The sequence below is a fragment of the Prorops nasuta genome, unplaced genomic scaffold (assembly GCF_024137725.1).
Source record: "Prorops nasuta isolate Cenicafe-Biocafe unplaced genomic scaffold, Cenicafe_Pnas_1.2 PNAS00002, whole genome shotgun sequence".
Taxonomy (NCBI): Eukaryota; Metazoa; Arthropoda; class Insecta; order Hymenoptera; family Bethylidae; genus Prorops; species Prorops nasuta.
In genome coordinates this window covers 8,610,762-8,622,118 of record NW_027116799.1, presented here as the reverse complement: position 1 = coordinate 8,622,118, position 11,357 = coordinate 8,610,762, and the positions used below count along the sequence as shown (strand labels likewise).

Genomic DNA, 11,357 nt, shown 5'->3' with positions numbered 1-11,357 from the left:
CATAATAAACAACTCGTATTCTCGTCTCCTTTTTTTAGATTCATAAAAATAGTGAGTCGTTGCGCTTTATATATTATACATCTTGAATATATATAAATATACGAATAACATAACGTACAGAAGAGCAAATACAGAGAAGCAGGCATCTTGTCGTTAAATTGTAAGATATTGTGTTCAAACTCCAGAATGTACTCTGATCCCCTTCCCTAGACTACTATATATTAAATATATTGTGCACTATGCTCCAACTTGTCCATACGAATAAATATATATTGAAAAATCACAACGTCCGCATTTTCTCTCGTTATTTTCCCTACTCCTTTGCTTCTTTCAATTTAATGTAATTTATATTATCCGAAATAGTTCGTGTTGGGCTTATTCGGTATTCGATAAATAGAATATCTAGCACAAATATTATTATATTATCAATAAACTACGGAAAGTATTCTATATCTTTCCATAGTGACCAATTAATTAAATTATAAATAGATATAAATAAAGGCAGTTTGGATTATGTTGATTGAAAACACACACACAATCTTTAACAGGGAGCACAAAAAAAACTTGAAAAAATTGGTATAAAGAGTTAAGATTCAGAGCGTGTGAGAGAGATACCTTCCTGAGATAACCACCTTTCTCTCTCGCAACCGAAGCTTACCGTGGCTTGGCGAAACAGGCCGAAGGCAGTAAGCAGTTCAGCATGGAGCACAGCATGGAGCCTGGAGATGGATGATGGAGGAGTGTCATGCGCACTCTTTGCGCACTAATGGGTTAGTGGCAGGAATGGGGGGAGACCGGGTTGAGAAAGTTTATTTAAGGCCAAGCATGCTCAATCCAGCTCAATCAAGCAAGAGACGGCAGTGAGACCAGTTAGTGACAATAAGTGCGGGAATTTGTTTTGGTGCTCTTCCTATCATAGAACTGTTATTGATAATCACCAGTGCTCAAATCTACAAATAACACAAATAGAGAGAGAGAGAGAGTAATATTGATACTGTAGGGGAGACCTGGTTAAATTATGACATTTTGATCCTTTTCTAAGCCTATAATGGCAACACGATTTAAATAGATAAAGCATGATAAAGCTTATCTACAGTAATTATTAAAAATTTGTAGCTTTGCAGCAAACTTGAATTATGTGAATAAATTTTTTATCATGTTACGATTTGTTCCGGTCTGTGTTCTATACGTTAATTTAAATTTGGTCGTATGGTAACGTCGATGGACTAAATAAGAAAAATTAAATGCTATTGACTATACTTAAACGAGCAATGATTTTATTGCCTTCGACGAATACACAAAATGAGCCCGCTATCACAATTACATTCAACGAGCTAAACTGAATCAAATGAAAAAATTTAATCTTTAATATTTGTGTAGGACATTCGTTGTTTAAACATTAATAAAAATAATATCAGAGTGTTTATCTAGGAAATAAAATTAATATATACGAGTGCAGTGAAGTGTTTTATGCAACGCGTGAATGATGGGGATAGTGAAGATGACGAGGGTGAAGCGTCTCGTCTACGGTTAAGAATAAACCATAAATATACTATTATAAACAGTGTATTTAATGTGTGAATGTGCCTATTATATTGTAATGATAGATAATTAAACTGTTTTATGAAATAATTTTATCCGACAAATATTCTGTCCAAACGTCCAATTCCTGTTTAAACTGTTACGAGCATAAGGCAGTGCCGGCGTGAACTTACACACCTATCGTACTTATATGTGCGTATATAATTATGCGCTTATATTGACTATATACTATATAAGCAAGAAACGTCCTGTCAATTAAACTGAGTATAGCTATTTGCCAAATAATTGCCTATATTTCTAATAACAAAGCATTGAAACATTCAAAAGCCCAGCGGTGAATCTTAAATGTCATTTGAATTAAACAGTTCATAGGTTATGATTCTAGTTTTTGTATACAATAAAATTGAAAATTAAATCTACATCGAGCAAAGTTTAATTTCACTGGAGAAACATGGATGAAATTGAATATAAGCTTAAAACTAAAAATCCAGTTCTTATATCACATGTAAGTCAATTATCTTATCTTATAAAACACCTTATCCTTAACCTTTGTAGGAATACTTATATTTAAATTTTACAGGCAATATCAACACTTCTTCAAATAATAAATAAGAAATATGAAATTACAGAGAATCTTGATGTCTTGCAGGTATTGCTACAATATTCCAAAAGGCAATATATCATCATTGAAACTAAATTACCTATTTTTGTTTAAAGATGCAAGAATATAAACTACTCGTATCTAACTGTCAAAGCGATGTACCTGCACTCTGCGTTTCTGCAAACCAAGCGCTTGTCATTCTAGCACAAAATGGCTTGGTACCCACTTCAACGCTTATGTTTTCATTTATATCTTGTCTTCGCTCTTCAAGGTACTCTCTAAAACTCAAGTAATATATGTTTCAGTAATAAACATTTTACTTTTGTAGAAATTCTAATGAAATCACAGAAGTATCAATAATTGGAGCCATAAGTCAGTTATTGATAATGGAATCATTTTCTATTTCTAAAGAAAACAAGTATACTTTCCATGCCCATCCTTTAATACAGATTTTAAAATATGGGAAACATTGTTGGAAGCACATATTCAATGAAATACATTTTATATTTAAGCATCCTAATAAAACGTATGAATATTACATACTACAAATTCATATTTATGTATACATTAAATTCATATATATTTTTCAGAGTAAAAGAGAATAGATGTGAGATATTACGTCCAGTACTTTTATATGTTCTTTGCGATCCTTTTCATCCATCTATTGTAGACGATTGTTGCAAACAACAACTTTGGAATCTTATAATCAATACTAATGACACGCAAGAGCTTCAATTGGAGATTTTACAGTGGCTACAAGTAAAAGAAAATTCTTGTATAGATACGAATTATAAAATTCTAGTTTTAGCGAGGAAGATACTCAAAATGCCTATGAAAGATAAAGAGTTCTGTACAATTTTAGCAGTACTACTCTCAGCATTAAACATACAGCTTCTTGAAGTAGGCTACAGTCCACAAACAAATATACAAACTTTACAGAAGCTTCTTGACTACTGTGATAAAAATGCAGGTTCTATTATACTAGGCCTCATGTCAGAAGTAATTTTAATATGTCCTGCTCCTTACTTGCATCACATCACTTCTGTTTGTATGCATATTTTATGTAAAAGAAACAAGTTAATATTTCTTCCACGTGCTGATTAATTCACTTAACTCTAATTCCAGGTTCAATCATAATTGATAAATTATCCTGTAGCAATGTGATACTGAATGCTTTAGCAGCTTCCTTATTAAAATGGGTAGCCTATCCATCTTTATTGTGTAGTGAAACTACAGATATGATTAAAGACTTAATTAACGATGTTAAAGTGGGTGACTTGCAAGGTTCTACAAGACCAACATTCTTAAACAGAACATGTCTTGCACTATTTTGTACGAATCCCCAAATTCAATTTTATATGGAATTTAATCGCTTAATGTGCACCTGGAAGCAGGATGAAGTCTTGATTTGGTTAAACAACATTCAAAGTACATCTATCGATATTAGAGACAGATGTCGATCTATTTTATGTGGAATATTTTTAAGCAGTACAGATATCGAAATAACAGTAAAAATCTGCAAAATCCTTACAGAAATCGCAAAAGAACGTCCTTACGACTTTGCATCGCACATGCTATCACTCATTTTATACAAATTAACAAATTCAGTCGATAGCAGATTGTTGCATCAATTATTGCTTGCTTTACCAGAATTGGCAATCGTCAAAGAGAATACACAAATCATCATACACACTTTCGAATTAATGCTGAATAGTAATAAACATCCTTTGATGTATTTGACGATAGAACTTCTAATGCGAGCAATGGAGAAAAATCAGTATCAGTTTTTCGAGCAGATTTATAACATGATAACTGAATGTATTAAGAGTGATAATTCATGGCAAACTAATACAATTTGTGCAAAAGCGGCTCTGCATATTTGCAATACTTATCCAGCACATAGTAAAGAATTAGTTCCAATAATAAATCACATTTTGAACGTTTGCGTAGATACGAATGGTGCTGCAGCTTCTGCTCTCGCGGTCAAGAGTATAACGGCCCTTTGTAAATCTACTGTAATAGAAATTAATTCGACCTGGAGAATAATTGCTCCAAAAATGAAAAACGAGACTAGAAGGATAGTTTTGGAAAGCTTTTGTGAGTTTTGCGGTGAGATTCCATCAATTCTAACTTACAGCAATGACAAATATATTTTATTGATAAACGATGTTATGGAGAAACTCTGGACATACGTGACTACGTCGAATGACTCTCAAGTCATTGAATCAGCTTTGAAAGCATTGAAAAATTATCGCAAACAATTCTTCTTATTAAGCACTATGCCTTTTGAATATAAGTCCGATCTTAACGTAAGTTTGATTTCTAAGGAAAATACAAGCGTTCCTGGAACTTGTTGGATTACCATGTTAAAGAAAATTGGTAGACCTTTGGTTTCTTGTGCAGGAGATATTTTGATAGACTTTATAAAGGAAGAATTAGAGCAGTTTCATTCTAGTATGTACAAATGTCCTCGAGGTGAACCATACGACTATAAATATTTATCGGAAAATAGCGTTATTAGAGCAGTCGGCGAATCTTTAAGATTAAGCGAGAAATTCGGACCGGAGACCGATAAAGTTGTGACGGAATGTTTGCGAATTTTTGCCTATACTTTTACTAAACCTTTACCAAACATTAAATGGGATTTCTTGAATAAGCTTAGCCAGTTATCTGTAGCCACAAAAAAATATAGCCTTTTCATAATGTCGCGACACGCATCGACATCAATTTCAGCGAAGAATTTAACGAAAAATTATTTAGCTACATATAGGGATCAGCAAAATTTACCTCAATTAATGCAAAACAAGGACTTTTTAGAAGTACTACAAAATTTACAGTATCTGTGTTACTCAAGTGAATGTATAGATGATCTTAAAGTCTTTTTGGAAGCAATATTGAATCACACAGTCGAAAACATGAATCTCGGTAATGAGGATGCTATTCAAATATTTAAGAGAATAATGATTTCATTTACCACAACTTTGAAGGATACTCAGATTCTTAGTGAAGCTCGTCTCATGCTGGCGAATAATTTGGAGACGCTGTTTGATAGAATGACAATATCTTTTGAAGATATGGAACCATATATTATTGCTTTTCAAGAAATCTCAAGCATGCAAAAAGAAAAGATTATAACACCAAGCTTGTGGTGGGAAATATTACCATTGAAATTAAGAAATGCCATATTTATTAGTACATTTACATTGTCACTGCCTCAGATCAATGAAATTATTGATGCGTGCATTACCTTGCCAGAGTAAGTTCTGTTGTGTGTTAATAAGAGAAACAAGATAAAACTGTTAAATATATTTATCAAGTTATTAATTAAATAATCATTTGGTAGGATGCAAATACTTTTATTAGAAAGTATACCAAGGATGAGATCAAATGTTAATTCAGAATTGACCAGAATAAGGTGGACACTGGATTTTATGTTTCGCATACAAGAAAAAATTAAAGAAGCATCTCCAGAAGGAAAACAATTAGAATTTTATTGTGATCTCCTTTTTGTCTCAATTATTAGCTTATCTAATTTAGATTGTTTGTTAATAGAGAAAGAATCAATTATTACATCAGTTGATACCAGGACAAGGTTGTTACCCTTAGCTTTCATCACTCTGTCCGAAAAACAGGTTTGGAAGGAAAATATGTCCCAGGTACTTTTTCACTCTGCATTAATTTGCACATAGATTTCTTATAAAAACAAACAGTGTTTCTACTTAAAATTGTTTTAGGTGATAAAATGGCTGCGTATCATGAATACAACTTTTGTATCTGATGTATACAAAACCGCATTTCATAGATCACTAAGAACATTAAGACACGAAGCGGCTTATAAAAATGAATGGCTTGATGTATTATCCATTAAATATAATGAATCCTGTTAAGAACAGTATATACTCATATTTTTTTATGTAATTATAATAAATAATTTGCTTCCTACAAGTAAGAAAAATTTATATTTTTATTGCTCCATTATTGACTGATACTGTTGTATTGATAGAAAATATACTACATTCTATATATACCTTGACATAAAAATATTTACATAGAAGTGTTGAAGTAAATCTTATAATTACATAATACATAGTTATTAAATCTCTTCAATAAAATATTACATACTCATTTTCAATATAAGCAGTGATTCATAGTTTACTCAAATGTATCTTTTTTTAAAAGAGTTTTCATTTCAATATGTCCTATAAGATACAAAATACAATTTTTAGATATGTACATGTCTTTTGTTATTTACCCAAAATACTTTGACATGTATCGAATTATGAATTACAAAGGCATAAATACATTTCACTTTATATTTATAATAATGACTTGTGCACTCTTCATGATTAGATTCATTGTTTTTGCGTCACATATGTTGTATGTGACGACAATCATAATGCTAAACAGATGTCTCGCTATTATCTAATGTCATTACTGTTAAAGTATTTGGTCTTGAACCAGTTAATATTTGTTCCTCCGGTGGCCTCATTTTGGGCTCCAAAATATTTCTTTTTGTTTCAATGTTTTTCTTTATTGGTGTACGGCTTGGACTAGATTTTCTGCTACTTGGATATGATTTTAAAAGTCTAGCTCTGTAACAAGAAAAAGGAATTAGAGGAATGAGTGAGAGAATATAATAGTGAAGAAACATTACATACGCATCCATTAATTTAAGAAATAGCCGAGTATACACTTGGTATTCATCTTCTCCAAATTCAGTTGGGTCATGTCTAGCATGCTCGTATAAGTCACAAAATTGATGAATTAAACGCTGACCGCTTCCATTTAATGGAGTAGCTAGTGTTGTGAGTAAGTAGGCTCTTAAATTCTCTGAAGGATGTCTTTTTAAACAACTGTCATAACGCATTATTTCTAATTCTATATAAATAAAAACATAAGTATGATTGATGAATAGCAAGTAAGACACGACAATAACTCACCTAAAGTTTTAACATCGTCGACGGCTTTTAAACGATAATAATGAGGTGGTATTTGACTCCCAGGAGTTAAAATATACCTTGAATCACTTATAAGTACAGGATCATACTGAATTCGTGGTATAACTTCTATGCGCCTTTCTATTTCCTTCTTTAAGGACTAAACAAAAAATTCAAAGTATAACAATTGTACCTAAATATAATTATGTTTTACTGCTTAATATAGATAGAGATATCAGTGTTTAACCTCAAAGAGTTACCTTTTTAGCATCGTGACCTATAGGAACATGAGGACCTCGACGCGATCGTAATGCAAATCGCATTATTTGTCTCTTTGCAAATATGAACAATAGAAATATTGTTAATACTCCTGCTGCTATAAATATTACTATTGTCACACCGGATAATTCCTCCGTCATTTTTGTAGTATGTCAATAAGTCCAGTTGAGGTGTGCACGCAACACGCAACACCTCTGTCAGGAGGTCAGCTGTTTGCACTGTGCAGTGTGCAGGTGCACAGGCACAGCAGGCACTACACAGTACATACACAGCTGTCAACGTCACGGCGGCTGGCGAGTGGCAGCAGGCCTACCACTGGGCAGTGGACACTGACGGTGACCACTTGGCCAGTCACTTTACTAGGGCCAGTGGCACTGGAATACACTGGAATGGCACACTAATCCACAGAATCCACTTTATCCACTATGGGCTAGTCTTTCCATCTATTAGAAAATATTTTGGTAAAACTTGAAAATTTATTGTATTGAATTTTGTATTGCCTTCTCTACAATTTTCAAATTTTACTAGAAAAAAAATTAAGTCTTAATCTTATAATACTTTTAAATTGTTTAAAACCGAACTCGATAATATTTCAATTTTTAATCAATGTCTGTTATAATATGTAAAGTTACCAAGGGTTTGATTTTATGACAATCTATTTTTTATATTTAATCTAATTTTATTAATGTACGAGATAAGAACATTACAAATTAGCAACACAAATAACTCCATGGAATCATTTGGAATAACACACATAAAATATACATACTTTTTTATTTATTGCATAAGTGTGAGTTTATGAATTTTAATCACTACAATGTATATATATATATATATAGATATATATATATAAGAAGTTGCTACATAAGATAATGTCTCGAAGGTAGTAAAATTTTTATATATTTTCCGTCGAGACAGTATCGTGTACCGTGTACCGTGTCACTTGATTCGACCTGTTCATATCAGTTTCCGTTTACACTGTTATAGCTCTTCTTAATTGAATGTATTATAGAATGCTGGCCATTGTGTCAGGACGCGCTCCAGAAGTATATAATTTAATAATCACATCACAGCGCTTCTTTGATCTTTACTTATAGCAATTATTGCTCTAACAGAAAACATTTAATTTCACATTTTCTATATTACATTATTTAAAACTTTACAAGTTTTAGGCATATGGTTTTATGTCTAACATTCAAAGCCTTTATATACATAGTACAGGCTTGTTGCATACTAACACAATGTCGTAAAAGTCAGAGAATGGTGAATAATGCATATGCACATTAATAGCACTCTCTATCGGAAAATTTTATCATTTTTAGGGTAACTTATGCGTATACACGTATATAATTATACATTTCACTTCATTGTCATTGTGTTGGTGTGCACTAGGCCCTATAACCTTGCTTGTAGTTCCTTATATAAACTAGAAACATAAAAAATGTATATCATACAGAAAATTGTAGATATCGCAATATACCACAAAAAGCAATTAGTTGTTTTACAAAAAAATTGTAATATACCCTTTTATTAGTTTTCATATCTTGTTAATAATTATGAGGTAGCCTCCTAATGCATTCTTTTATATTAATATTTTTAAAATCTCTATGGAACTTGAAGAGCACTTAATCTAATGTGGAATCTCGAAAAAGTGAAAGCGTCCATATAAAATTGATAACAATTAAAAATTTCAACCAAAAATTAGTTACAAATTTAAAGTAAGCTTACTTATGTACAGTACTGCATGTGATTATATTTATTTTATGCCCACTTTAACTAAAAAAAATATTACCATTCCAAGCACTGTACAAATTTTACTGATAAAATACTTAAATAATTATATTACTTACACTAAATTTTATTGAATCTGAAATGTCTAAATTTATATGCAGTGAGAGACCACCCCTTTAGGCTTTTTGGTATAGCATAATATTTTTTAAAGAAAGAACAAACTAGTGTATATCAGAATCTGATTAATTACAAGCAAAATTATATAACATTTGGTTGTTCTGGAATGAGAGAAGCAAAGAATGAACTAAAAAAGGTCCATGTAAATGCTAAAGCTCCAGGTCGTTCTTCTTCTGGTTCTTCATTGGCATTTGTTCTTGCTTCTGGTTGTACAACTGGATCTTGTCCATTCGGTTGTAATGGTGGTGCTTGGCCAGCTGCTTCATTCTGTATCATTTGATTATTTTCTGCACGGCCATTGTTATTTTCTGCCAATAATATTTGTTGTACTCTAAAGAATCCACCCTGATATCTATATTTAATAGAATATTTTATAATATAGATTTATAGAATTCATATAGTTTTATCTTTCTGTTTGATGCATTAGAGAAAACGTATACTTACAAATACATTGCAAATCCCAGAAATGTAACAATCAGAAATCTTAAAGGTGATGAATAAAAATATACTATACTAAAGAGAACGATTATTCTGGATAACATGTAGAAAAAATCTAGCCAGTCACGGTTAAATCCTGCAGCATCATCCAAAGCATTATGATTGTTTCCTACATTAATTTCACCTTGATCCTGAGCTCCCGGTTGTTGTAGATCATCGTCAACATTATTATTATTATTATCTTGATTGTTCACATATGCATTTGGAACTGAGTCAGTTGTATTAACATTCATTTGCTGAACATAAGGAATAGTAGATTGCAATTGTATTCCTTGAGCAGCCATGCTAGAAATATATTTTACCAATAAAATGTCAAAAACATTAAAAGAAATTCAAAATTTATGAAGAAATATTCATACAGCTGCATGTACTGTGTAAGATAATAAGAATATGCTTGTTGCATCCAAACCATTTGTTGATTATTTTGTGGTTCAAAATGTAATTGCTGCGAGGGTAATTGGTTAGCCATATATTCCATATGTGCTTCATTATTATCTTGATTTGGTTGTGGCAGCACATTACTTGCAGTAGCACTGGTACTTGCTTCTCTTGAATTTGACAGCATATTGAAATTTTCTATTTTATCACTATCCTCCATAGGTAAATTTTGTATACTAGACTTTTGAGAAGCACAAACTAAATGAACAATATAGAATTGCTCATCAAAGTCATCACTATGTCTTAAGACATCCTTTAAACAAGTAGAATCGCTTAGCAGCCTACCAGAGTATATCAATTTTTGGGCTTGTTTCTCCTAAAATATGCATTTATGTAATTAAATATTTCTTTTAGAACAGTCATAGCTGGTAGAAAATATAGAGTAATAAATATTAATAGATAATTTATAAATAACACTCACTGGCTTATTTGGGTAAACTTCGGATAAATGGTCTTTTAATTGGCCAACTGTCCATTCAATATCACACTTCACAATTTGGTCCCTAATTTGTTGAGTCGGAGTTTTAATTATTAAATTAACACAAGAGCCTTCCATCATTATTTTTTGCAAATCTTTTACTTTCAATAATTATTAAAATTGCTTAATTTAATATTAATAATTATATTACCGAGGCCAATACGGTCTTTTAAAATTATATCAATATCGTTTAAATTACAGTTTTACCTTTAAGCAACTAATGCTTTTACGTCTATCACCGAGTATTAAAAAGAGAGCTTATCACTATACTAATTCATGATATATTATACATATATGTATATATACTTCTTATTATCAAGAATTTAATGTCTTGTTTACATTACCAAATTTTATTTCTATCGTCTGGTATTCTTTTCACATAATATAACTCTTTTCAAACACAACATTATTAATTTATTAAAGATTACATTGACTTAATAAAATTCATGCTACTGTTTCATAAGGACTTTATCCACTATTAAAAGAGCCTAACATCGCAGAAACAGGGAGTAGAATGAAGAAATACTACACGAAATTCGTGTAAATTTTTAACCATTAACACACACACTCTGACACTTACGCTCATGTAAATATCTTTCTTTAGATATTTACAGAGAATTGTGTATTTGGCTTTCTATGATTGGCTGAATTATATGATACGTTTTCTCTTCATATC

General features: G+C 31.4%; 3 protein-coding genes across 3 annotated transcripts; 1 reads left to right on the top strand and 2 right to left on the bottom strand.

Annotated features, from left to right (window-relative positions):
- Positions 1-862: 862 nt before the first annotated feature.
- LOC136779352 (focadhesin) lies at positions 863-6,034 on the top strand. The gene is made up of 8 exons (XM_066736882.1): positions 863-2,047; positions 2,123-2,191; positions 2,260-2,414; positions 2,472-2,669; positions 2,734-3,191; positions 3,269-5,399; positions 5,487-5,799; positions 5,878-6,034. The coding sequence occupies exons 1-8, from the start codon at positions 1,994-1,996 to the stop codon at positions 6,028-6,030; spliced, it is 3,531 nt and encodes a 1,176-aa protein (XP_066592979.1). The 5' UTR covers positions 863-1,993; the 3' UTR covers positions 6,031-6,034.
- Positions 6,035-6,064: 30 nt separating this feature from the next.
- Positions 6,065-7,736, bottom strand: LOC136779359 (protein C1orf43 homolog). Its single transcript, XM_066736888.1, has 5 exons — positions 7,341-7,736; positions 7,084-7,240; positions 6,802-7,021; positions 6,172-6,735; positions 6,065-6,082 (listed from the first exon to the last, which is right to left on the bottom strand). The coding sequence occupies exons 1-4, from the start codon at positions 7,497-7,499 to the stop codon at positions 6,543-6,545; spliced, it is 729 nt and encodes a 242-aa protein (XP_066592985.1). The 5' UTR covers positions 7,500-7,736; the 3' UTR covers positions 6,065-6,082; positions 6,172-6,542.
- A 295-nt stretch (positions 7,737-8,031) lies between these two features.
- On the bottom strand, positions 8,032-11,351 carry Herp (Homocysteine-induced endoplasmic reticulum protein). Its single transcript, XM_066731840.1, has 4 exons — positions 10,625-11,351; positions 10,125-10,519; positions 9,712-10,050; positions 8,032-9,619 (listed from the first exon to the last, which is right to left on the bottom strand). The coding sequence occupies exons 1-4, from the start codon at positions 10,760-10,762 to the stop codon at positions 9,349-9,351; spliced, it is 1,143 nt and encodes a 380-aa protein (XP_066587937.1). The 5' UTR covers positions 10,763-11,351; the 3' UTR covers positions 8,032-9,348.
- Between the last annotated feature and the right edge of the window lie 6 nt (positions 11,352-11,357).